Genomic DNA, 22,752 nt, shown 5'->3' with positions numbered 1-22,752 from the left:
GGGGGGTGCTGATGAGTAGACGGTCAAGTCCACCTCCCCTTGTCGGCTGGTCTTTTGTCCTAACCCTTGGTCCCCGCGCCACAAACTACTAAATACAAAAGGGGGGCTTCGGTCAGTATTCGAACTTCGAACCGAGAACCATCCGCGCGTCCCGGGCGCGCGCTCCACCAACTGAGCCAATGATGACGCTTTTGAATAGGTGAAGCTCATCTCCGCTGTGTTTCTCATCCCGAAACATATGGCTGACAGAGGGGCAAAAGGGTTCAGTCGACTAGATTCGAACCAGCGACTGTTTGCGTACCGGCCCAGCACATCAGGTGTCCAACTGCTGTAAAGTCATTACCAGCGGAGCGCGAAAATCATCACCCGGCCGTGACTCGAACCAGCGACCAGGTTCATACCGGGCCCGGACGCTACCGACTTGGCCACGACGGAACGATACAGAGCACTACTTTCAGCGGATCTTGATCGAAGCTGTGACGACGCCCGAAGACACTGACACTCTTGGCCAGCAGAGGAAAAATGACGGCGGGTGGGAGTCGAACTATCGACCACCCGCACGATCTGCCAACGATCGCGCTTTAACACGCTCGGCTATCAGCTTGCTCCTACCAGGTGTCCGGAACAATACGCGGCAGCTGGATGGGTGGCCTACGCACTGGCTCGCAGGCGCTGGGGGTGAGGGGGAGCGGTCGCAGTTCTGCAAAGGTGTGCTTCGCGGTTCCGCGAGGGTGCGTCGCGGACCCGCGAGGGTGCGTCGCGGATCCGCGAGGTGTGGCTCGCGGTCCCGCAAGGCGCGGGGCCGCAGCGCACCCCTCGCGTGTTCACCCTTACTTTTCTCCCCCCCTCCTCCGTTCGTCAGTGTTCGGAGCATTGCCTTACCCCACCCCCACCCCTTCGCAAGTTGCCACCTCCAACCGCTCCCCCCTCGCCCCCAGCGCCTGCGAGCCAGTGCGTAGGCCACCCATCCAGCTGCCGCATATTGTTCCGGACACTCGGTACGGGGCCGAGGTTTGAGCACGGTCATGCCTAACGGGAGACAAAAAGCGACAAAGAAAAACTTTGCCCCGCTCGGGAGTTGATCTTAGGTCCGACAATTTTGGTTCGGATGAAGCTGCATGCGGTCATGTCGACTACTGTAGCTACAACTGTTTAACTACAAACGGACATCGTATGTTGCCCGATTTGTGACCATATTTTTGTGTCCGCATGGACAGGGACGTGTCTGTCTTGTCCACTTGTCGTCGAGACACGAGTTGTCGCTTGGACGCCTGCGAGGTAGGCCACGCCTTCTCTCTAAAGCGTCTGTTGTGACGGGGACTTTGGGTTTAGGCTCCTTTTGACTCCAGGCTCATAAATCCTTTCTAAAGCTAAGAAGTGACGCCGTGTCAATCTAGGCGTGGGTCGATGATTGTCGCTGAAAACGCCTGGAGGGTAGGCAACGTTTTCGTGAATCGGGCCCCCGCGGCCCCCTCTGTCCCTCCGAGCGCTTGGACAAGGCGAGAGCAGAGCTTCGGAGAGGCATTGATATCTTTCGTTTTCACTTTAGTTCTTAGCGCCGTTTTCTGGTTGATATTCTAGCATTGGAGGAAGTGATGAATTCGTCTATAGACGGTTCAGTTTAAGCTGACTCGGGCACTGTTGGCTGCAGCTACAATCGTGTAGCTACAAACAGGGACGTTGGTGTCATGTGCACCACTCCCCGTCCAGTCCCGACAAAAAATAGGGGGGGGGGGATTTACGGATTACTTCGGTGAGCATGGTGAGCGGAACGGGAGCAGCCGTTTCCAACCGTTCCAATCACGCGGACGTAATTTCTGGATCATCATTGACCTAAAACCACACCCAAACTATTGTGTTGTGAAAGTAAGTCTCTTAATTAAGCAGTAGACTGCTTCAAACTTTCGCGCGTTTTAATTTTGTAGTTATGAGTTTCGCCGTGCGTCGCGCTAGCAGTAACGCTAGCAGACAGAACTCGTCTCCGACGCACGACGCCATTACTATCCAGCCTAGTTGATAAGTCTCGTTTGGTCACCGAGTACCTTCTATCTACCACAATGAGTAAGATCGTGCAGGTATGTATTTAACTTTCTATTATCCTGCAGGAGTTAACCCTCAGTTTGAGACGTTGATACCTTTGTGACCCTAAATATTTGGGTTTAAAAACTCTCTTTAATATACCTAACCTTCAGAAGTTCGAGGTCTGCTTTCTTTAGTTTTAACTTTTAAATCTAAGTAACAAGCCGTGACCGATTTTCTTTCGGCAATCCATTACTTACTCTTGACGGTTATCTCTGGTACAATCTGGTGTCACGATCCCCGTTGTATCCTCTAACATTCCATAACCTTTATGTACCACTGCGCTAGGGGTCAGTGGAGATAACTATTACGTCCACCAGAGTGCAATCCATTACCCATTTTCTAAGCAGCACCGGCTGTGTAGGGTTCTGTTGAATGTTCCGATATGTATATGGGTTTGAGTTTGTTTAAAGTGGTCCATGAGGTAAATTTTTTATTGTAAATCCTTTCCCAATTTACTTGACCTTAAACGTCGAAAGTAGGGATATAAACTTGAATAGTTTGTCAACAGAGGAGTGATATTGACTTTTCTTTTGGCAGAGGGGTGCTTCAGCTGCAATGCGAGTACGTTCCATGAGCTCGCTCCCTGAGAAGAAGCTTACACCAGAGCAGATGGCAGATTGGGGGCGTAAAGTCAATCCAGCTCAAACTGAGTTTGGACCTAAGCCCGAAAACTTGGAGAAGTGGCAGAAATTTTTCCAGGTAATTTAAATTTATCTACAGAAACTGTAAAAGAAACATGTGAGATAAATTTTAAGGGCCAATGGGAGCTGGTTACTTGTGGCTTACTAATAAGTGAAATTCTCAAGAAGAGGTCTAGAGAATCTTCAACTTGTGATTGACTTAGCCTTAAGAAGCAATGAAAAGTAAAGTGTGTTGTTGATTGCTCTTTGCTTTTGCAATTGTAGAACAATTTTGAAGTGGTATATTCCCTTATCAATGTATCATTTTGGTTTGAACAATGCGCCAGATGGAGCAAGTGTGTTCCCACCCGCTGGAGTGAATTGAAGTCCTGCGTTGTTTGATAATTTATCAACTGTTTCTGATTTGTTTTAGGATCCTCTCAACTGTGAAAAGCCCGTTTTTGCCAGGAAAGGTGCCTCCGATGAAATTATAGTATCAGTTATAACTGCTATTGTTGCTGGCGGATTCATCTATAACTGTTATGACTTTATTGCCAACTAAAGATTCCTGAATGTAGTATTTAAATAAACACTTACCTTTAAAAATATCTTATTTCTTGGTTGCTGTCATGTTTTTCATGAATTATGAACACTGATGTGTATAATGAAAATTAAACAATTCAAAATTACAAAGCTGTAATGTATTTAATTATCTATCTCAAGTTAAAACAAATATCGTTCTTGTTGGTAAAATAAAATTAGTCATCAGTCTTGTTTTTTTACATATATTTCTTGTGCCTAGGACTGAAGATCTTATATTCCACAGCTCCACACTGATGGATACTTGGGCATACTTCATACATCATACCTAAATGAGCTGAACTTTAAAACCTCTAATCTGATAATGCAATTTAAATGAATGTTGCTCATTCAAGAAAGTTAGAACTGATCCACTGATGATCCTACATCTATGACAGCAAAGCCCTTCTTCTTAAAGTGAAAACGTATAAGGAAACAATCTTGAACTATCATAGTCTCCTTCAGCCACACTACTGAGATCTCCACAAAAAGAAAAGAAAGGAAAAACAAAAACCTCAAGAATGTTGAGGTTCGTAGACTAGTTGCACACACACACAAACCACAACTGACAAAATGCTCTTACTTTAATTAAAATTGGTATTATCAATTACATTTTATTCATTTCCATTTTTTGAGAGACTGGAGGTGACCTCTTTCTCTTCATTTTGATTTTCTGTTGAAAGAGAAATCTCTTCTGTGTGGCCAGTGATAGACGATAAAACCAAATATGAAGATGATTGTCTTACATTTTCTGACTCCAACACCGGAGAGAGAGAAAGAGATGACTGTTCACTAGAAACCGCCCCCACGGTTGGTTCAGATTTTAAATTTGGACCATCCTCAGGGAGAGAGTTGCTTGCTTGGAAATCTGAGTAGCCTGATTCATTCTCTCTAAAATTCTTTGATCTAAGCTGATCGACCTGAATGGTATTAGAGGCTCTGCTTTCTTCTATAAATGAACCATCAATTTTTAACTTAGTATTAGACGGTGTTCCCTGTATTTTCATGCTGGACAATGACTTTGATTGACTAGTTGAAGAAAATGTCATCACTGGGTTGGGCAGAGGGCTCTTCGTCTTAGGTTGAGCATCTTTCACTGATGTGGGAGCCAATGTTTGACTTGGGATTGCTGGTAAATAAGTTGCAGCTTCATTTTCTAAATGCAAATCCATAGATGATACAGAGGACAAGTCTGTTGAAGATTCAAGCAAATGATCAGGTGTTGATGTTGTAGTGAACAGGGCTTGGTTCTCCAAGGTAACAGTACCCAATGTTGTTGGCTTGTTTGTAGAGTAGGATTCAGAGTCAAGGGCTTGATTCGTCAAAGAGATAGTCATTTCTTGCATCAAAGGAATATTATCTTTAGAAGGTTGAGGCACAAATTCTGCAACTAGTTCACCATTGGTTTCTACTGTCTTGTCTGTTCCCACAATTTTTCTTGTTTTCAAAATTTCATGTTGTTTCTCTTTAGTTATCTCTACTGTCATTTCATGCAGGTTATTTGACTCTACATAAGAATCAATGCTTTCAGTTTCTTCAGTTACTTGACTTTTAACAGGTGATTTTATGTCTCCCATAAATTGGTCATTATCCAAATGAATATCATCAAAGGAATCCACTGAGTCTGGTGTTTTACTGATACTTTTTGAAAGTTTAGCAAATTTCTTTTCCGCTAATAAAATATCAAGTTTTCCTTTCATTGGTTTCAACTTTTTCTTTAAACGCTCTTCTTCTTCCCTCTCCTCCCGTATCAAAGCTTTTATCTTCTCTCTCACATTGAACTCTTGTTGGGATTCATCATTACCTCCTACATTCCATCTGCCATCTTCTATTATTTTTTGTTCAACCTCTTCAAGTGCCTCAAGGAAGTCATCTTGTTTGTTTTTCTGTGCCTCCTGCCAGTCTATTTCTTCCTCACTTTCAACAACAGAATCCTTCATTGATTCTGTGGATGTTGTCTTTTCTTTAGGTGGCCTTTCCATTTCTAGACCCACATTATCTTGTGTAGACTTAATATCACCTTCATCAACTAGCATTCTTTTCATTAACGGTTTTTCAAAACCTACTTTACGTTTTCTTCTTTTAACAGGAGATTTGTTTGATTTATTATCTTTTTCATTGAGCTCTTTGTCTCTCTGATACACAAGCTCTAACATTTCTTCCAATTCATCCTCAGGTTTTAGATCAGAAAATTCTTGAAGTAAATCTTCTTTATTTACTACTTCTTCTTCCATAAGTACTTTAGAACTTTCATCCTCTTCCTCATCAGTAAACGCTGCTTCAAAGAGTTTTTCAAATTCCCTCTTTCTTCTTAGAGTGAAAAGTGAAGGTTTAGTTTTGATTCGGATAGGAATGAAAGAGTTGTAATTAAAAGTGATATGAGAAAAAGAATCTACAACATCAATTATTTCATGTGTTCGCATGTAAGGTTTGAGATTGGGAGAGTATTTGCTTCGACCTTCAAGTAGTAAATGTGTAAAGACAAACATTTCAGGACTTCCTGCTTTCAAGTTTTCAGTCTTATTGTAACTGTAAAAAATCAGTTTCAGATGAGTCAAAATCTTACTTTTAAAAAAATTAGAAAAAACCTTTGAAAAATTTGTAAACTTACGTCCATCCCAAATTATCTTGTGTAAACCTAGAGACTCCTGTTTGTGCAGCTAGATTATCTATATGGACGTTTACATATGCACTTGATTGTTCTATTTTGTGCAGATTGGCAAGGGCCACACCACCAGGATAATTATGGGTTGCAATTGATAAAAGCAGGATGGAGAATAAACTATTAAGTACAAGGTGACCCACAGCTCCTAGTGCAAGAAACACATGAAGAGGGCTTTGTGCCCTAGCCTCCCATCTGAAATGGAAAAGAAAATAACAAAAGTGTAGAAATAGAGTGCAAAAATAAAAATAAAGTAGAGTTCAGTCCTACAGACAGACAAATAATACAATTATATAGATAGATTTACTTACAATCTACTACAACCAGCTGCTGAAACCACATTTAATAAAGGGAAGACATAGATAATGAATCTTAATTCTTTGTGTGGAAGGAAAGAGTATAAAAATACAAACAAAACAGCGGGCACCAAAATTCTACGAGCCCTGTAGTCTAATATAGCTCCCAGAGGCACGAGGAAAAATGTTAATCCCAAACCTCGAGGGAGGGCTGAGTAGAAATACCAGAGAAAGGGTGATGTCTGTCGTAATGTAAAGGAAATTATCAGTATTATTTTTGATTCAAGTACAACAAAATTATTTCCAACAGCTGTACATTGGTGGTACATCTGCACTTATAAAATGGGTTAGAATAAAGATTACAAAAAGGATACGCCATATTCATGACTACGATTTAAAACAATATTAAACCACAAGACTTCCCCTTCAGGCCAAAGTAGTCTTCCCCAGTAAACTGAGTCAATCAATACAGTAAGGATGAGTAACACAATTCCAGCAGGAGCAGCTACTCTGAAAAGTCTTTGAAGGACACAGTAAAAAAATTAATTCCATAGTGTAATGGGAAAGATTATAATAAAGGATGTGTTGTGGTACTCACTTTGGAATGGTGATATGACGATAAATAAGCTCCAAAAACAATATAAGACCCAAGAAAAGGGCTAATTCACCACGAAAAATAATTATTGCAGCAGCTGATGCTATTATGAAAACAGAGTACCGACGACGGAGCCATCCAGTTAAGGCCAGCAGCACTGATTCAGGTTCAGAATTGAAAAAAAACAAACAGTTTATGCGTGTTTATCATGTTAGTTCATTGAAAATGAACTATTTAACCTGAGGCTTACCTACTGGAAGTGCCAAAGTATTTGGTAGTGGTCTACTAAGGTAGAACATGAAATGATACTGTGTCAGCGTTATGGTGACAAACCATGCTGCTACTTGAGCACCAAAAACAAACTCCACTGATTTACGGAAGAGATGATAGGAGCCCAAAACACACATGCCCAGCACTGCACGCACTGCACAAAAACATAATTGATTCGGTTCAAACATATATTAATTACAGAGAAACACACCTGTAATGACTCGCATACAGCATATTTCCGACTTCTATCGGATTTGCCACCAATCCCTTGGTTATTTATTATTTTGATTGCTATCCTTGTCTATCCAACCTCCCCCCAGTCCCAATTGGGATTGGATTCCCACGAATAACAAATTTTACCAACAGCCCCCTCAAATAAATTTAATGTGGCCTTCAGTGAATGTGATACTTAATAGTCTATAAAACTCACCAAGATATTGAGTCCATATCTTGCTACAGCCAAGCAACTGAAGTATCAAATATCCTGGAGATGCAAGTGAGCACACAAACATTGGGCCCAAGAACGTTCTTGGTACCACACCAGGGAACTCCAAGTGATCATACTGAAGGAAATCCCACAAAAAAAAAAGAAAAATTAAAAGAAATAAAAAAATATTTTTAACACATTTGTATTAGATAATTCCAGTTATGAATGAATGTAACTACAAACCTGCGTAAGGTTCAGACGATGGTAAAGAATATCATGCATTGCTTGGAGGTTGAAACTTTCCTCTACTTTTGTAAATGGACAACATAGTAGATGGATTGCTGCAACTATTGGTAGTAGGTAGTCTATTTTCATAGCCATCTAGAAACAAAAGACGACAAAATATATAGAATTATGATTTCTACAAATTATATTTTTTCTCTTAAAACACCTGAAATGCAACTTCACTATAAGAATCAAAGGAAAGTACCAAATCGTGACAAAATTCAAGACAGAAAATTTAACAATGTATTCAACAAATTTCTTTATTATTTATAGATCTGTGTATAGTGGACGGTTCAATAACTTCATAAACTGATAGTATTTGGTTTTGTTATATTTCGAGGTAAAGGCTCGATAACAGCCTTTTTAAAAATAACTGTAAAGCTTGTTATTATTAAAATTTTAAACTGTTGCATCGGTAACTAACCATGCCACTACATACCATAGACATGAAACCGACAAGCCATTAAACACTGAAGGTGTGCTTTTAGTGCTTGTCAATACACCGAGAGGATATATTATTCGTCATCAATCAATACGTGGTGCACGCCACTTAACAAGCATCCTGCCGACGTTGTGTTTGTTCGAGTTTCGTATTCTTTTTAGCGAAGTTTTACATTTGTAACATGATTACGGAGGCCAGCGCCAGCGCGGAGTACGGGAGACACCGAGGCCGAAATAGCAGACGACGTCGACATGACCCTTTCCCTGGCAGAGAGGCCACTAATAATAATGAATGCGTGCTTTACTTCCTAGCTTTTCATTCTTGTTTGCCAATAAATTAAAAATAATTGTTGAAGATAATAAAAAACTTTCTAGGAAATTGGAAATTTTATTCACAGGTTCATAGGTGTATAAAGATGTGAATTGCATCTCTTCCTGACTTCGCGTATTGCTACTGGTTGTTGTTTTTGTTTTGGTGCTGCTAGTTGTCTTGTTTATCGGCCTATTTCATAACCTAAGTTCTTTCGCAGTTTTATCGACTAGCATATTTAATCTTTTCAATATGCTATCCTTGTCCGATGAGCATAAGGGTCACTTGACTCCTCTATTCGGCCAACCTCCTCAACGTGAGACAACTGGCATAACTGCAAATAGTAAGCACCGTTTGATATGTACGCGAACACTAAAATAACAACCCTCTTAGTGTTGCAGGACTTTTGTAGACTTGCCGTAGATTTTCTGAGAAGGGGTCCCAATTTGAAACTCTACACAACAGCAGCTCGTAAGTACAATTATGAACCACCCGTACTTTTCATTCACCAGTGTAATTGGGTAAAATTTCATTTTTTGTTCACAAGAGAAACTTCAGGTTGATGTGAATGTGATTCAACTTGCAGTTGAAGGGTTAGTCCAGCTGATGGTGAAAAGTAGACAGAACAATGTAAGTGCTTTACAAAATCATCATCCTAAATGAGCAGGACGGCATTATTAACGGTATTTTTCTGTTTCAAATTTAGCTCTCCACATCAGATTTTCGAGATTTAGTTTTGACATCTGGTTTCAATGAGGAACAAGAGCGCATTTTAAATGAGTTACACGATAGCAATAAGGCAGATGTGGATTTGGCTCTAACAACTTTTATGCCTTCCCTTTTGCACTATCATGATCTTGAATGGAGATTTGACGTTCAGGTATATTAAATTTCTACTTTTGATTTTCTGTTTAAAGACAGTGTATAATGACTAAAGTACATCTGTTTGGAATTTTTTCTAGGTTGCATCAAGATCTCTACTCAAGCAGACCATTCCAGCAGTGACCATTAAACTGACTTTGAAAGAAATACCTCAGGTCGAAGAAGAAACCAAATACAAACACCTATTGTTAGAGACAGACCCTAATAATTTGAAACACTTGATTCAAAAGTTAGATGAGGCATTGCTAGAGGCTTCCAGCCAACACAGTAGAAGATTGCAAAGAATATTCAAATGAAGGGCTAATAAATGTTTCCCCCACCATAAATTTGCCATATATATAAACTATTAATTTTATGTCAAGTTAATTTTTTTTGTAAATTAGAGAACATTTAGATAAGATTAAATTTTTATTAAAGATAACTTTTTCTGTCTTGCACATTAATTTAAAGAAGTCCTTCCATTTCTCGCATAAACTGCTGGTAAGCATCATCTTTGGTAACACCCTGCTGTGGTAGACCTTGAGCTTGCTGCCGGGCCATAGCAATATCCCCTCGCATATCTGAAAAGTTATCAAAATAATTAACTAAAATAGATAACAGAGAAAGACTAATGTGGAAATAATATTTCTTAGAATTATTGCCAAGGGATACCTGAAGAAATTCTGTGGGCTTTGACTGGTTTCTCATCCCGTTTCACTCGTAATGCAGTTGGTAGGAAACGAGTTACATCAGCACTTAAATTCCTAGAAAAGACAAAATTTAAGAGAGGAAAACTTGGTAGTAGTATCTCAAATAGCTAGAGGCATTTATTTAACTGACCTAATTTGAGGTTTGGCCTCTATTGTAGCACCGCCCTTCTTTGCTTCACTAGATTCCACTCTATTGATAAGCTGTGGTCCAGCAGACAGCACATTGGGTGTACCAAGAGGTAAGCCACCTGGCATGCCCGGCATTCCAGGCATCATGGACGGTGGCATACCCATAGGCACAGGCCCCCCCGGCATGCGGATGAGTCTTGGAGGCATGCCCGGCGGGGGGCCGGGGGGCAACCGCACGCCAAGGCGCGGGGGCAGTCCTGGGGGCGGGCCCGGAGGCAGTGCTGGCGGCCGGCCCGGGGGTGGGCCTGGGGGCACGCGGACCGAGCCCTGCAGTGGCGGTGGGCCAGGGGGGCGGAACACCATGTGTGGCAGGCTCATCAGCGGTGGAGGACCTGTTGACATCACGAACAAAAAAAAACCCATGCAAATAGTTACTTGTTATATGTAAAATTCTAACAATTAAATTTTAGACTAATGTTCCTTCATTTCTCTTCTACAAAAGTTTTGGTAACTTAAAATAATAAAATGTTAACAGGAAGTTTGTTTACCTGGCGGTATAGAGGACTGCTGGCCAGGAAGTATTGGAGGTGGTCCAGGTGGTGTCTTACCCTGTGAAGAAAAATGTGTCTTGAAATGAACATAAGATTCTTAAAAGGTAGAAAAAATGTAAGCAATATGACAACTTACTGGCACACCAGGGCCCTCATCAATGTAGTCTTGATCCTGATCTCTCCTTGAATCCTCCCCAGATTCAGCCAAAGCAGCAAGACGAGCATCTAAGTCAGCTTGTCTATCAGCCTCTCTCTTCCTGTGGACTTCCTCCATCTAGTAGTGAAAGACAGAAACTCAGAAGATATTAGCATAAAACTTAAGAAATAATCAAAGGGTACAACAATTAAAATATGCAGACCTCTCTCATGAACTGATCAATGTCTTGCCCTGCCATGGCCAACATTTTTTGTTGTAATGCTGTTGGTTGTGGCTTTGGTGTTGGGGCTAAAGTAATTTTGGATCGTTCTTCTCCCTCCTCAAACATACTGGAATGTGGCAATTCCTTTTCTAAAGGTTCCTCCCCAGGTGGCCTTTCTTCATAGTCATCTTCAAACCTAATTCGTCTACTGTTGATTGGTAATGGTGGAGCAGATGTGTCCATTGGTTCTGTTCAATAAAATGCAGAAGATTAAATACAAAAGGATGAGGAATATAAGAATTTAGTTATTGATTCATTTTTGAAAACAAACCTTCATCCTCTTCATCATCAGACAACTCAGGTGGAGGACCTGGGGGAACTCCAGGAGGCTTTTTGGGTTTCCGAGGTGGACTAGAAATAACAATTTGCAATATGAGAGCTGTACAAATTATTGTCATACACCAACCCTCTGACATAGATTAGATTAATAATATCATACCTGTAAGCAGACCTCTTACGAAGAATGCTAGGAGGTGGAGGAATGTGAGAAGGAATTTCTGCAGGTAATGGAATTTGCCCAGGTAAGCCTGCAGAGTCTGGCATTCCTCCTGTTAAAGAAATGGGAAGAGGAATTTCTTCTACTTGAACTTGTTGAGCATGCCTCACGGCTTCGTAATACTGGAGTAAGGCAGCTCGTCGCTTCTCATAGTCAGCCTCTTGAGTCTTGAGCTCTGCCCAACGCTCTGGATCATCTTTATCCTTGAACACAAGATTAAAACAATAGCTGTAATTGGAAAAACTACTGTTGCAGGCTATTATAAATTGTTTACAAAAGAAATTACAAAAGGATGATTGGCCCTCGAATATACTTACATACATCTTCAGTACTCTATCTAAAGTATCTTTCAGTTTTTTACGTTTATCTTTCAGAACCTTTTCATTGAGTGGCGAGGGCTGAAGAACATTGTATTCTGAAATAAAGTTTGCAGAGATGTATACTAAAAAGATAAACTCTAATTTCTAGACAAGAATATTTTATTTTATAATTCGTACCCATTTGATCAATGCGTTCCATCTCTTGAATTATTTGATACGGATCTTTTCCTTTCAGCACAGCTGCCCGTACCATCTGCCGTTGTCTCTTATTTTTCTTAAGCTCCTTTTTGCGGGCCTCTTTACCTTTATAAAACAAATTTCAAGCAAAAACAATGTCATCTAAGCCTCATAGAAGTGAGAAAAAAAGGGGAGGATAATAATCTAGTGAAAAGTATAAGTGCAAAATTATATGGCCAGTAAGGCCATTAGTTACATCAAAATTTGCAAAAACCTCTACTCTATCAGTACTATAATACTGATGAGAAGAGGTTAAACTTACGTGCTTGGTCTGTGGGGTTCATGTATTTCCCACTCTTGGTGGTGTTGATGGAACGTCGCCCCATCTTTAAAGTTAATTATTACCACGAAGCTAATACAAATCAAAGTTTTAAAAGGCTTCAAGAACTAGGCGAAGTGTTAAAAATTCTCGGCTAAACATTGGCATGCAAGACTCTCCATAGCTTTCAAAATCACAGAAAACTACCGAAAACGAAGGCCTCGAGTTGTTTTGTTTTTGTTTGTGTCTCTCCCTTTAGCCTTCCCTGCTTCGGCTGCGGCTTCGGCTCCTTCGGCCGCCTTCGGCTTTGAGGGAAGTAGAGAAGTAGAGAAAGTAGAGTTGTGGTGGGAGAAGCGGAGGGGGAGGGGGAGGGCCACTGGGGAAGGGGAGACGACAGACGACGGCGTCGGTCGGTTTGGGGTGGGTGTTGTGTTGAAGGGTGGTAGGGGTAGGGGTGGCGGCGTAGCATCAGCTCGTGGCTACGCTGCAGTGCGGAGTGCGGCGCATGACGCAAGTGCAGCTTCCTCATTTATTGTCAATTGTGACAATTGGAGGACCAGGAAAGTTTTTCTCTGCATCCGTTGGGATCCCCCTCTCGGGTGCAGCGGTATTTCAGTGTTCACGAAGAGTCCGTGATCATCGACGCCCTCTGCGAGGATTTCCCCTCTTATACATTTTGTGGTCATAGAGTGCATTGTTTGGTGTGTTGTTGTTTTGAATCCCAAGAATGACTTCAGCGCAAAGCATCACTCTTCCGCCCGACCCATCGGAAAGCTGGTGGCCGTATGTAGTGGCCACAATTGTTGCAATCATTTCAATGATTAGGTAATTCTCATAGATCTGAGAAAGAGAATTTTTTGTATGGTTTTTATATGGGTTCTCTGCTGATAGTGAGGATGCTACATGAATATGCTACATTTATATTTTTCATTTGTCTACTATAGGGCATACATGGGGGGAAAGACATATAAAAGTGACAAAACTCTTCAAGGAAAAGTTGTCATTGTAACTGGAGCAAATACTGGGATTGGATTTGAAGTAGCAAGTGACATGGCATTACGAGGTACAAATATGTAATATTTTTTGTGAAATACTAAATTGTTGCAAAGCTTAATCAAATGTATGAAACCACGACATTTATTCTTGGTATTTAAAGGTGCTCAAGTTGTTATGGCCTGCAGAAACATTAACTCAGCACAGGCCGCTGCAGCAAAAATTTTGAAGATATGCCCAGCAGCCCTCCTTGATGTGCAGGAATTAGATCTGGCATCATTACAGTCTGTTGTTGACTTTGTGCAAAAATTGAGTAAGTTGTCTCTATGTATAGAACATGTTCAATTAAATTTGGAAAGGGTGCTTTTTTTTAATGCATATATATTCTGTTGGCTCTTATTTGTGTATAATGTTCACCTGCTTCTACCTTCTAGCACACAGCAATGTTAACATTCTTATACTAAATGCTGGGGTTGTGTTTCACCCATTTGCCCTGACTGAAGATGGATTTGAAACACATTTTCAAGTCAACTATTTAGGTAAGGTTCTATGAATAATTTTTAAAAAAAGGAAAATAATGACAAATAGAACTTTGAATAACAGCTAATGAACCACCTTAGCCAGAACTTAAGCTATAAATTTCATTACAGGACATTTTCTTTTAACTCGGCTTCTTGTTTCAAGAATGTGCACAACTCCCGGAGCACGAGTTATTTCTATGACATCTCAATCTCATTTTGCTGCAGACATTTGTTTGCATGATTTAAATCTTCAGATAAATTACTCTGCAAGGAGGGCATATGGTCAAAGCAAACTTGCTCTCTTGCTCATGACTCGTTATTTGGGCTTGATGCTTCAAGGTGAAAACATTTCAACTGAACTCCCCTGTTTGTATTTCTAATCTCCTCTCCTTTTGGAGCTGCGTCTAAATGGAACTTGTGCTGTATTTCAGATACAAATGTCAACTTCTTGGCTGTAAACCCGGGTCTTGTCAGGGGAACAAAACATGTTTCAAGTTCGCCTGTTCTTAGAGAATCATTATTGATTGGATTAGCCATGCGTCCTCTCATGTGGATGTTTATGAAATCACCAAAGCAAGGAAGTCAGTCAGTGATCTATGCAGCCCTTGACCCTGAACTGGAAGAAATTCGAGGCGCTTACATTTGGTAAACCACTATAATGATAAAAAAAAAGTTGCTTAATTTTTTTACCTTTACTTAAATTCTCTCTCTCTTTTTTTAAAAAAAAAAAATTTTCAGTGACTGTGATGTAAGTGAACCATCCTCCTTGGCTACAGATAAAAAACTTGCAGCTGATCTCTTTGAACGGTCTTTGAGCTTAGTAGCTGCAAAAGCAATGGCAGCAGGGCTATCTCAGGTCTGGAAAACAGAAAATAATGGACTGTAGGTAAATAGTGTGACCACCAGATCTCATAAAATAAAAATATGTATATGAGCGTTTTTGTGCTCAATATTCTGTACACTCTAATTTCGTGTGATCTAACTTATTTTTAAATACCCAGGTAGCAGATATTTCAAGTTTTAAAATGCGTCTGGAATGTTTATCCGCTACTCTGCTTGCAATTTACTACCGTACTTGGGTGAACTTTCCATTCATTTTTTAAAGAGCTTTATACGCATATATTTATAAATTTATACTCTTAGGGTACAGCAATAGTTTGAATCCAATTATTTTGCTCTGTATCACATTCCATGTACCACATTTCTTTGACACAGAAATATTTTTATATCAGTGATTTAAAGAAAATTAGAGTGGTTGAAATAATTTTAAAGAAACTGGAAGGCCTATTTCTCCTTTTAATTACAATTCTAGTCTTTACCCAGGGTGTTACAAATTTTTAATTTATCTAATTTTTTGCAATCATTTTCTATCTTTCAATATGCTCAGTATTTAATAAGGTTACCAAAGACAATGAAGAGGTCCCACATTGTTTGGAAAAGATTTTATACAAAATATATATTGCCATTATTTTGTACTGTATTTATTACATTATTTAAAAAAAATTCTAGCTTAGAGATAGATGATGCAAAGAATTTGAGGTCTCCTTGGAATATTTCCATTATTAGAAGAGTAGAGGTTTGCAAATAGTGTATGTGAAGTTGCCAACAGCGTGTTTGTGCCATTCAGAAGACTAGCATTTTGGATGCAAATTAATGACCACCATCATGAGCCGCCATACGTGGGTGTGTCAATAAAAATTCTTGTGTTGTATATGTTTTTCGGTGTTGTACTGACTTAAACAAACTGACAATGAGCCGCAAGTGTGTTCGTGTTAACTTATGATTGATGTTTTAGTATTCAGCTGTAATGAGTTGAGGTTGAGGTGCCTAGGAGGTGCATGAGTAAGATGAGACCTGTGATGTATTTTCAGCACCCTCTAATTGCTTCCATCTTTTCTATTGCACTAATGTGCACTACTTTTATACTTTTAGCCCCTTATGACAAGAGAGTTGTTGTATTGTCAATGCCAAAGTTTCCATTAAACAAGTTTTCAAATTACAAAGTATTTACATATTGAGCAAAACATCCACTCCCACAACAACTGAGTTTTGGAAGTATGAATACGCAGTTTCCATCCATTCTCTTTTATTTGAACAAAAAATTGTATTAGGATAAAGAAATACACAAGTTTTAAAAGTTTAAGTCATCCAGCTAACTGTAACATTGACAAGAGGTACCCTCAAAACAGTTGTAGATGAAACAGTTACAGGTATTGGTATTGATAATTATCAGTGACACTGACACATTACATTAAAATTATCTCTAAGCACTTGCTTGGCTTGCAACATTGTTTCCTTTCCTTTTTAAAAAAAAGATAACATACATATTCATTTAACTGAACCAGGCTCAACATTTTCAGGTAATGAATCAGCACACAGCTCTTGATTTTGAGGATTAGCCTCCATTACTTTCTCTAACTGTGCATTGCCTGTTTGTATTTGATCATGCTTCACAAACACTAGCTTTGATGCTCCATCAGGTGACACTATGCGCAAGATTTTAAGACCAGGAGCAATAACATTCTTTAAGCCGGGAATTATATGAATTGGGGTATTCCCTGAATTCAGAGAATTTACAGCAAGTGGCATAGCGGTGCTAAAGTTCATCTTACCCAACTGATTCTGATTAAGTATTACACCACCACTAGCAACTTGACCTCTGACAATTGTTGGTGACCCAGTTACACCAATTAAGTTTGTGGAAGTGGTACTACTTATTATTGATGAGGGTGTGACATCCAATGGAATTGTAGTGGGGCTTGTTTCAGTTACATTCGGCGTAGCATTTACATTGGAAACAACAGACACATCTTTTTCTTTGGCAGCAACTGCTACTTTGGTGCGCGCAATTGCTTCAGATATACTCTCAGTACGTGCAGGTGGTAAAGAGGCAGGCGGAGGGAGGCCACTGGCAAGGGCAACTTCTGTTGCTTCTTTGATTTGAGCTAGTTGTTCTTGATGCATTCTTTTCCGATGGGTGTAGTAGTTACCAGAGCTTGCAAACCGTTTTGGGCAGAATTGGCAAGCATAGGGAAGTTCACCAGTGTGCTGATTAAGATGCATCTGAAATTAACCGTTTATCACTTAACATTCAAAGGGATAGAAGTACATAATACTGACTACATTCTTAATCACTTCCTTACTTTTAATGTTCCTGGAAGCTTGAAAGACTTTTCACAAACTGGACATTTGTGTGGCTTTTCATCCGAATGGTTCACAAGATGTGCTTTCCAGGAGGAACGAACTGAATAAGTCTTGTCACAGAATTGACATTTGAATATCTGACCTTTGTGCTGCCGCATGTGCGTCTTCAAAATTGATGGACCTTTGAACCTAGATAGAGACATAGATAAATGAAAGACTTACACCAACAACAGCAAATATAGTGGATATTTTGATGTTAAAGAAATTCTGATATAACAACCATTTCCCACACTCCAGGCATTGTACACGCTTCACATTTCCATGAATCTGCTCTTTATGGCGATCCAAGTCAGATCGACTTTTGAAACTTTTGGGACAAAGATCACAAAGATGAGGACGATAATTTTCATGCACTCGTTGTTTATGCAATGCTAAAGCAGCATCATAACAAAACCTGAAAAATTGTAAATTTTAGAGCAATTGGCCGGAAATATTTAAGGTAATAGTTTGAAATTCTAATACAGATTTACTTTTTGAATGTGACTTATTAGATACCAACCTGCTACCACAAATATCACAAGTGAGAGAGTATCTTTGATCATCAGGCAAATGCTGACGTTCATGGTTTGATAGATCTGATTTAGTAACAAATCCTCTTTCACACTGATTACACTGATATGGACGCTCTGAATCTGGCAAATGCAATAAAATGTGACTCCTAAAACTTTGATGAGATGACAGTTGTTTGCCACATATATTACACCTGTGTGAGGTAATAATTCATGTTAGAAAAATCCCATTGTTCACATACTTGTAAAGGCTACAGATGTTTTAAGATACACAGATTATTTGGCATACTTGAAAATAGATCCTGGCTGAGTGTGAAGAAGCATATGCCTTTCAGCGCGTTTCCTATCTCGCATAGTGGAGTTGCAGCATTTAACATAGCCACGCTCATTGTGCTCCTTTTGCATGTGTTCACTTAGATCATCAAATGACTGATATTTAAGTGGCTCCTCTGGCAAAGCATTCTCACGATATTTCTTCACACACAAATCACAGGTAATGCCATAGAATTCAACAAATTTAGTATGCATCTCTAATCTTAACATTTTACGGAGACCTGGAGGCGTTTTTGGTTTGGGTTCTGTCCCGTGGGTGGCAGTAATACGAATTTTTGCTGTAATAAGTAAAGAATAAATACATTGTATTTTAAATGCAAAATAGAAATAGAAAAGTTGAGTTTAACAAATTACCTTTTCTTTTATCGGGCTCAAGAGCACTGTTTTCATTTTCAAAGAAGCTACTGTTCTCTAACAGATCATCAACAGCTTTGTTAGTTTCTGAATTTGTATTCTTTCTTTTGATTGCCTTAGAACTACGTACAGACTGTGGTGGCTTCCATGTGTGATCATCATCAGAATCTATATCAAAATTGAATCCTTGACCAACCCAGTCCTGGTCCTGTAGCAATGAAGGTAAAATGTAAATTGACAGGAATTTATAACAATTAACTTTGTGGTCTTATGTTCTAGTAGTACCTCTAGTGAACTTGAATCATCATCCTTACAAAGAGTATTTGGAGTAGGATTAATTCCTGTATCTGATACAGCTGACTCTTCAGTAGTCTCAGTTTTTATAATAATAGTGTCACTACTTTCAGTTACATCATTTACATTTTTGATTGGGACTGTATCATTCCTCTTACAATCGTTTATATGATTTGCATCTGATTCTTTACATTGAGAGTCTATCTCTATTTTGCTTGCTTTCACATTCTTGTGTTTTGCAACTCGGCTTCTGGTGGATGGTGTAACAGATTTTTTTGAATGTACTTTTTTCCCTCTTTTAAAGCCCAAGGTTGACTCAATTAGATCTGCATCTAATACAATGGGAGTACTCATTTCATCCTCATCAGTTGTTAGTAAGCTCTTAAGATGTTCTTGAATTTGAAACACGGTGCAAGAAAACCTGTCAAAAGACTCAACTGTTTCTTTACAAAATTTGCAAATCCATATTGAACTCTCATCTGCCGCAGACACCTATAAGAAAGAAGAAGGTTCGAAAATAATACAAATTTGGGACACGGTGAGTTATAACTCTAAGAGAACATAACCTCCCAATCAATTAAAAACTGCCAACTAACAATTTTATCACGTTGCTACCATACATGAAATTAACAAGATTATTAAAATTAACCGTACCATGATAGAAAGGTGTTTTGATATTTTATCAATCAAGTCTGTCGATTTTTTGGAGGAGCCCACAATTTCAATATTGTCTTTATTTTGAAAAAGGCAGAGGCGGCAAGTAGATATGGGCAGAATACTCTTTAAGCGATTCGCCGAGTTCTTGAGGGTCTCTGTCTCTGACTCCATGACAGATAATTTGTTTGTAATAAAAGTATTATTTTTTGCTTTTAAAAGAAATACTTGCACCGAGAACACAACCTCAAATTCGACGTTGGTTTGGCTTTCGCTTCACCCTCCCACCCTCCCTTTACCTGTCCACAAAAACACGAACACGAAAACGAAAGGTTTCACACTTAACTCGATTTTGGTACAGAACACATAAAATCAAGGAAAACGAACAATTGCTTCAATAAAACTTTCTTTGTGATAATCAAAAATCTAATACACCAGCATCAACATCAAATTAGATACGATGTAAGCTTTATTAGTTGGTACTCCATACCGAACACCAACACCATCTATCGGGCCTTTGCACAGTTAGCGTTTTGTTGTTTATGTAAAAAAAAAATATATGTAAGAGAATGGTGTCATCGTAAGTCAACAGAAAACATTGATATTGAGGGTTATTGATACTATGAGGACGAATGTGAGTTCTGTGGGACTTGGTAACTCTTATTGTGGTACGCTCGCCTCCAAGACGTGTACCGACTAGATGATTGTTAGGGAAGACCATATATTACAAATGTGCGACGCCTATCGCTCTCTAACCTGCTTTGCGATCGTATCTTGAAGCAGGTGTCAAACTGGAAGTCTCTGTAAGTAATTTTAAATTCAACAAAAACATCTTCTTTTTCAACATCTCTTTAGAAAGATAACATACTAGTTTTCTTGTGGATATTTTAAAGAATAACTAGAGGTCCACAAGAGCGTGATTATAAATTTGCCTTCTTCCGTATTGAAATACGGATCTTTATTTTGATAGTCCCGATTTTAAAACCACGCTCACCACATATGCAGCATCTGATGCTTTGATCTAGAACACTGCATTGATCGAAGCTCGACTCGAACCTCTACGCCCCTTTGTCGTCAGAGGGAATTCCATGCCCCACTTTGCTGGAATGTTTCATTCCCACGCTCGTCATTTTGAGAAAAGCAAAAGATCAAGCGCGTTGATTGTGCTAAAGTTGCTTGCGTCGAGCTCTGAATCTCTACTAAAATGCTCAATAAAGCTTCAAAATTGCCTCCGCCATCGGCGCGCGCTTCTCTGACTATGGCGCCGGTTATCCAATTTCGCCTTGCGGCAAAGGCAGAGGGAGGGAGGCGCGCGCCGGCTACGCGAAGTGTCCTTGCCACTTGACTGCCAGCGCTGGAGAGGGAAGAACATTCATTGGAGGCATTAAGGCATTACAAAAGAGGGGTGGGGAGGGGCGGATTCACTCGTTCATTTTTGTTATTGTTGTTGCTTATCTAATCGAAGTCTTCCCTTCCATTCCCCACCCCGTTCCAGAAGTCAGACGACGACGGCGACACCATGCAGCAGGAGCTGCCATCCAGGCCGCGCCCGAGCTTGATGCTCGGTCCCGAGCCCAAGCACCTTGCCCCCGACGACGAGGATGACGCACTAGTTTTCCTGAGGCAGGCCCTTCGGCACGCGACCGAGCACCTCAACGAACCAGAGGACGAGGAGACTCGCAAGGCAGCCGTGGAGGAGCTGCGTGTATGGGCGCTGGACCAGCCGCACCTGAATGCTCGCACCGGTCAGTGCCGTAAAGCCATAAAGCTGCTCCAATTACAACATAGTCAGACCATCAATCACTTTTCTTCACTCCTATACACTTTCATGCTGCCTGCTGTGCTTTGAGAAGAGGCATGGGCTGGTTGGGTTCTACGTCAAAACAGAAATACTGATTCTGTGATTTTTTTTTTTTCTTCAGATGAGTGGAGTCTGACCTGCTTTCTCAGAGGCTGCAAATACAAACAAGACAGGGCTCGCAAAAAGATGACCAATTACTATGAGATCAGAAGCAAAGTGCCTGAGTGGTTTCATCAGAGAGATCCCACATTACCATCCTTGTTAGACCTTTTAAAACTTGGGTGAGTCTATGATATTTTCCTATAATTAATTGCTCAAGACTGTACTTTGTTTAATTTTAAATGTTTCTTGCAGAGTATTTTTACCATTACTTCGAAAAGATGAGGAAGGCAGGACTGTGGTTTTGATTAGAGCCGTTATTCATGACCCATACAAGCATAAGCTCTCAGATGTTTTCAAAATAGGGAAAATGCTTGTTGATCTTTTACTTGAAACTGATGAAATAATTTCCATCTATGGGGTTTTTGCTGTCATTGATTTGAGTGGCGTATCACTGGGTCATGCCCTACAACTTACACCACCTGTTATTAAGAAAGCAGTACATGCCTGGCAGGTGTGAAATCAAGTCAGCTCTTTTGTTGATAAAACATCATTATATAATTTCAATTGTGAAATGTTTCAATTTAATTTCATGTTTTTTAAGGATTGCTATCCAGTGCGAACAAGGAGCATGGACTTCATTAATGCACCTATCTATGTTAATGTTGTGCTAAATATCTTCAGAAAGTTCATGAATGACAAATTAAAGAGGAGAGTAAGTTCCTACTGCTGATTGAATATCATCCCGATAAAATTATTTACAAAGCACATTGAAATTAACTAATCCAAACTTAATGGTTCAGGTTCATGTGCATGGTAAAAGCCTCAATTCACTTCACAAAGTTGTGTCCCCTTCAATCCTTCCAGAGGAGTATGGTGGTACCTGCGGAACTCTGCAAGAACTCAGAGGTTAGTCAAAAACAAAGTTGTATAAATTCGGGTTACCTGTGTTACCTTAAGTCAGAAATGAAAACCTTTACCCCTCTTATTTCCCAGATTACTGGCTTGAACAAGCAGTAAGTAAACGTCTTTGGTTCCTTGAAAATGAAAAGCACAAAGCCGATTTTGGAAATACTGCTAACCCAGATTGAAAAGTAGCACATAGTTACTGAAACTGCACAAATTATTGCCAAAGTAATGACTAAACAACTAGTTAGTCAATAGAGCTTTGACAATGCGCACAAAGTCAAGACAACTTCAAGCAATGTTATTTCAGTTCAAGAAGAGAACTAAACATGAACATTCTTGTCTTACTACTTTTTTTACAAATGTGTTCATTTATTCATTCCATGACCAAATAAGGGAATCCATACCAAAATCCACTTGTCAAGTTCTAATTTGATCTTAAAAGCAATAGACCACTGCTGTTGAGATGAAAGTTGATACATTTACTTATACGAAAAATCCTAGGTAGTATTTAAATGTGATATTGTTTTCTTTT

At 39.7% G+C, this 22,752-nt stretch overlaps 7 protein-coding genes across 11 annotated transcripts; 4 read left to right on the top strand and 3 right to left on the bottom strand.

Annotated features, from left to right (window-relative positions):
- Positions 1–1,909: 1,909 nt before the first annotated feature.
- LOC113204493 (uncharacterized) lies at positions 1,910–3,308 on the top strand. Its single transcript, XM_026419674.2, has 3 exons — positions 1,910–2,075; positions 2,620–2,781; positions 3,136–3,308. The coding sequence occupies exons 1-3, from the start codon at positions 2,058–2,060 to the stop codon at positions 3,262–3,264; spliced, it is 309 nt and encodes a 102-aa protein (XP_026275459.1). The 5' UTR covers positions 1,910–2,057; the 3' UTR covers positions 3,265–3,308.
- A 539-nt stretch (positions 3,309–3,847) lies between these two features.
- Positions 3,848–8,501, bottom strand: LOC113204490 (probable Dol-P-Man:Man(7)GlcNAc(2)-PP-Dol alpha-1,6-mannosyltransferase). Its single transcript, XM_026419671.2, has 9 exons — positions 8,256–8,501; positions 7,775–7,912; positions 7,535–7,667; positions 7,085–7,258; positions 6,838–6,991; positions 6,614–6,758; positions 6,255–6,481; positions 5,893–6,138; positions 3,848–5,810 (listed from the first exon to the last, which is right to left on the bottom strand). The coding sequence occupies exons 1-9, from the start codon at positions 8,262–8,264 to the stop codon at positions 3,896–3,898; spliced, it is 3,141 nt and encodes a 1,046-aa protein (XP_026275456.1). The 5' UTR covers positions 8,265–8,501; the 3' UTR covers positions 3,848–3,895.
- Positions 8,502–8,715: 214 nt separating this feature from the next.
- Positions 8,716–9,870, top strand: LOC113204492 (COMM domain-containing protein 2). Its single transcript, XM_026419673.2, has 5 exons — positions 8,716–8,883; positions 8,961–9,038; positions 9,115–9,197; positions 9,274–9,447; positions 9,530–9,870. Exons 1-5 carry the CDS (start codon positions 8,820–8,822, stop codon positions 9,743–9,745), a joined length of 615 nt encoding a protein of 204 aa, XP_026275458.1. The 5' UTR covers positions 8,716–8,819; the 3' UTR covers positions 9,746–9,870.
- LOC113204491 (WW domain-binding protein 11) lies at positions 9,839–12,780 on the bottom strand. The gene is made up of 11 exons (XM_026419672.2): positions 12,553–12,780; positions 12,231–12,356; positions 12,051–12,148; positions 11,677–11,936; positions 11,509–11,588; positions 11,178–11,425; positions 10,955–11,092; positions 10,816–10,876; positions 10,269–10,659; positions 10,101–10,192; positions 9,839–10,009 (listed from the first exon to the last, which is right to left on the bottom strand). Exons 1-11 carry the CDS (start codon positions 12,614–12,616, stop codon positions 9,894–9,896), a joined length of 1,674 nt encoding a protein of 557 aa, XP_026275457.1. The 5' UTR covers positions 12,617–12,780; the 3' UTR covers positions 9,839–9,893.
- A 188-nt stretch (positions 12,781–12,968) lies between these two features.
- LOC113204611 (retinol dehydrogenase 12-like) lies at positions 12,969–16,066 on the top strand. 2 transcript variants are annotated; one of them, XM_026419846.2, is made up of 8 exons: positions 12,969–13,374; positions 13,494–13,612; positions 13,706–13,855; positions 13,977–14,081; positions 14,193–14,402; positions 14,495–14,708; positions 14,802–14,949; positions 15,065–16,066. In XM_026419846.2, the coding sequence occupies exons 1-7, from the start codon at positions 13,277–13,279 to the stop codon at positions 14,947–14,949; spliced, it is 1,044 nt and encodes a 347-aa protein (XP_026275631.1). In that variant the 5' UTR covers positions 12,969–13,276; the 3' UTR covers positions 15,065–16,066. The 2 variants fall into 2 exon arrangements, with proteins under 2 accessions (XP_026275631.1, XP_026275630.1); XM_026419845.2 differs by having other exon boundaries at positions 14,802–16,066.
- Positions 16,067–16,132: 66 nt separating this feature from the next.
- LOC113204610 (zinc finger protein 583) lies at positions 16,133–19,699 on the bottom strand. The gene is made up of 8 exons (XM_026419844.2): positions 19,412–19,699; positions 18,749–19,249; positions 18,464–18,671; positions 18,066–18,387; positions 17,767–17,970; positions 17,488–17,661; positions 17,207–17,396; positions 16,133–17,126 (listed from the first exon to the last, which is right to left on the bottom strand). The coding sequence occupies exons 1-8, from the start codon at positions 19,583–19,585 to the stop codon at positions 16,392–16,394; spliced, it is 2,508 nt and encodes an 835-aa protein (XP_026275629.1). The 5' UTR covers positions 19,586–19,699; the 3' UTR covers positions 16,133–16,391.
- Positions 19,700–19,930: 231 nt separating this feature from the next.
- Positions 19,931–22,746, top strand: LOC113204613 (retinol-binding protein pinta). Of its 4 annotated transcripts, none has more exons than XM_026419847.2 (7): positions 19,931–20,214; positions 20,907–21,156; positions 21,334–21,493; positions 21,567–21,825; positions 21,916–22,026; positions 22,115–22,220; positions 22,308–22,746. In XM_026419847.2, the coding sequence occupies exons 2-7, from the start codon at positions 20,931–20,933 to the stop codon at positions 22,400–22,402; spliced, it is 957 nt and encodes a 318-aa protein (XP_026275632.1). In that variant the 5' UTR covers positions 19,931–20,214; positions 20,907–20,930; the 3' UTR covers positions 22,403–22,746. The 4 variants fall into 4 exon arrangements, with proteins under 4 accessions (XP_026275632.1, XP_026275633.1, XP_052120686.1 ...); XM_026419848.2 differs by having other exon boundaries at positions 19,936–19,991; XM_052264726.1 differs by having other exon boundaries at positions 19,941–20,045; positions 21,334–21,472.
- Positions 22,747–22,752: the final 6 nt, after the last annotated feature.

Source organism: Frankliniella occidentalis, unplaced genomic scaffold (assembly GCF_000697945.3).
Source record: "Frankliniella occidentalis isolate FOCC.00 unplaced genomic scaffold, Focc_3.1 Scaffold21, whole genome shotgun sequence".
In the NCBI taxonomy this organism is placed as follows: Eukaryota; Metazoa; Arthropoda; class Insecta; order Thysanoptera; family Thripidae; genus Frankliniella; species Frankliniella occidentalis.
The sequence above is the reverse complement of the archived record's forward strand: the minus strand, read 5'-3'. Positions and strand labels throughout refer to the sequence as shown.

What these genes read in the sequence shown, in the direction of transcription:
- LOC113204491 (XM_026419672.2), bottom strand. Translation starts at nt 12,616, where the DNA reads ATGGGGCGACGTTCCATCAACACCACCAAGAGTGGGAAATACATGAAC. An exon ending in GAACCCCACAGACCAAGCAC is followed by an intron (nt 12,357 to 12,552) that starts GTAAGTTTAACC and finishes TGTTTTATAAAG; the next exon opens with GTAAAGAGGCCCGCAAAAAG. An exon ending in GGAACGCATTGATCAAATGG is followed by an intron (nt 12,149 to 12,230) that starts GTACGAATTATA and finishes ACTTTATTTCAG; the next exon opens with AATACAATGTTCTTCAGCCC.
- LOC113204613 (XM_052264725.1), top strand. An exon ending in TTAGACCTTTTAAAACTTGG is followed by an intron (nt 21,494 to 21,566) that starts GTGAGTCTATGA and finishes TGTTTCTTGCAG; the next exon opens with AGTATTTTTACCATTACTTC. An exon ending in ATGACAAATTAAAGAGGAGA is followed by an intron (nt 22,027 to 22,114) that starts GTAAGTTCCTAC and finishes TTAATGGTTCAG; the next exon opens with GTTCATGTGCATGGTAAAAG.
- LOC113204490 (XM_026419671.2), bottom strand. An exon ending in GATATGGACTCAATATCTTG is followed by an intron (nt 7,259 to 7,534) that starts GTGAGTTTTATA and finishes GTTTTTGTGCAG; the next exon opens with TGCGTGCAGTGCTGGGCATG. An exon ending in GCAGCTGGTTGTAGTAGATT is followed by an intron (nt 6,139 to 6,254) that starts GTAAGTAAATCT and finishes TTTCCATTTCAG; the next exon opens with ATGGGAGGCTAGGGCACAAA.
- LOC113204493 (XM_026419674.2), top strand. An exon ending in AGTGGCAGAAATTTTTCCAG is followed by an intron (nt 2,782 to 3,135) that starts GTAATTTAAATT and finishes GATTTGTTTTAG; the next exon opens with GATCCTCTCAACTGTGAAAA.
- LOC113204610 (XM_026419844.2), bottom strand. Translation starts at nt 19,585, where the DNA reads ATGGAGTCAGAGACAGAGACCCTCAAGAACTCGGCGAATCGCTTAAAG. An exon ending in ATGATTCAAGTTCACTAGAG is followed by an intron (nt 18,672 to 18,748) that starts GTACTACTAGAA and finishes TCATTGCTACAG; the next exon opens with GACCAGGACTGGGTTGGTCA. An exon ending in TGAGCCCGATAAAAGAAAAG is followed by an intron (nt 18,388 to 18,463) that starts GTAATTTGTTAA and finishes TACTTATTACAG; the next exon opens with CAAAAATTCGTATTACTGCC.
- LOC113204611 (XM_026419846.2), top strand. Translation starts at nt 13,277, where the DNA reads ATGACTTCAGCGCAAAGCATCACTCTTCCGCCCGACCCATCGGAAAGC. An exon ending in GCAATCATTTCAATGATTAG is followed by an intron (nt 13,375 to 13,493) that starts GTAATTCTCATA and finishes TGTCTACTATAG; the next exon opens with GGCATACATGGGGGGAAAGA. An exon ending in TTTGGGCTTGATGCTTCAAG is followed by an intron (nt 14,403 to 14,494) that starts GTGAAAACATTT and finishes GCTGTATTTCAG; the next exon opens with ATACAAATGTCAACTTCTTG.
- LOC113204492 (XM_026419673.2), top strand. Translation starts at nt 8,820, where the DNA reads ATGCTATCCTTGTCCGATGAGCATAAGGGTCACTTGACTCCTCTATTC. An exon ending in TGAAAAGTAGACAGAACAAT is followed by an intron (nt 9,198 to 9,273) that starts GTAAGTGCTTTA and finishes TTTCAAATTTAG; the next exon opens with CTCTCCACATCAGATTTTCG. An exon ending in AATGGAGATTTGACGTTCAG is followed by an intron (nt 9,448 to 9,529) that starts GTATATTAAATT and finishes AATTTTTTCTAG; the next exon opens with GTTGCATCAAGATCTCTACT.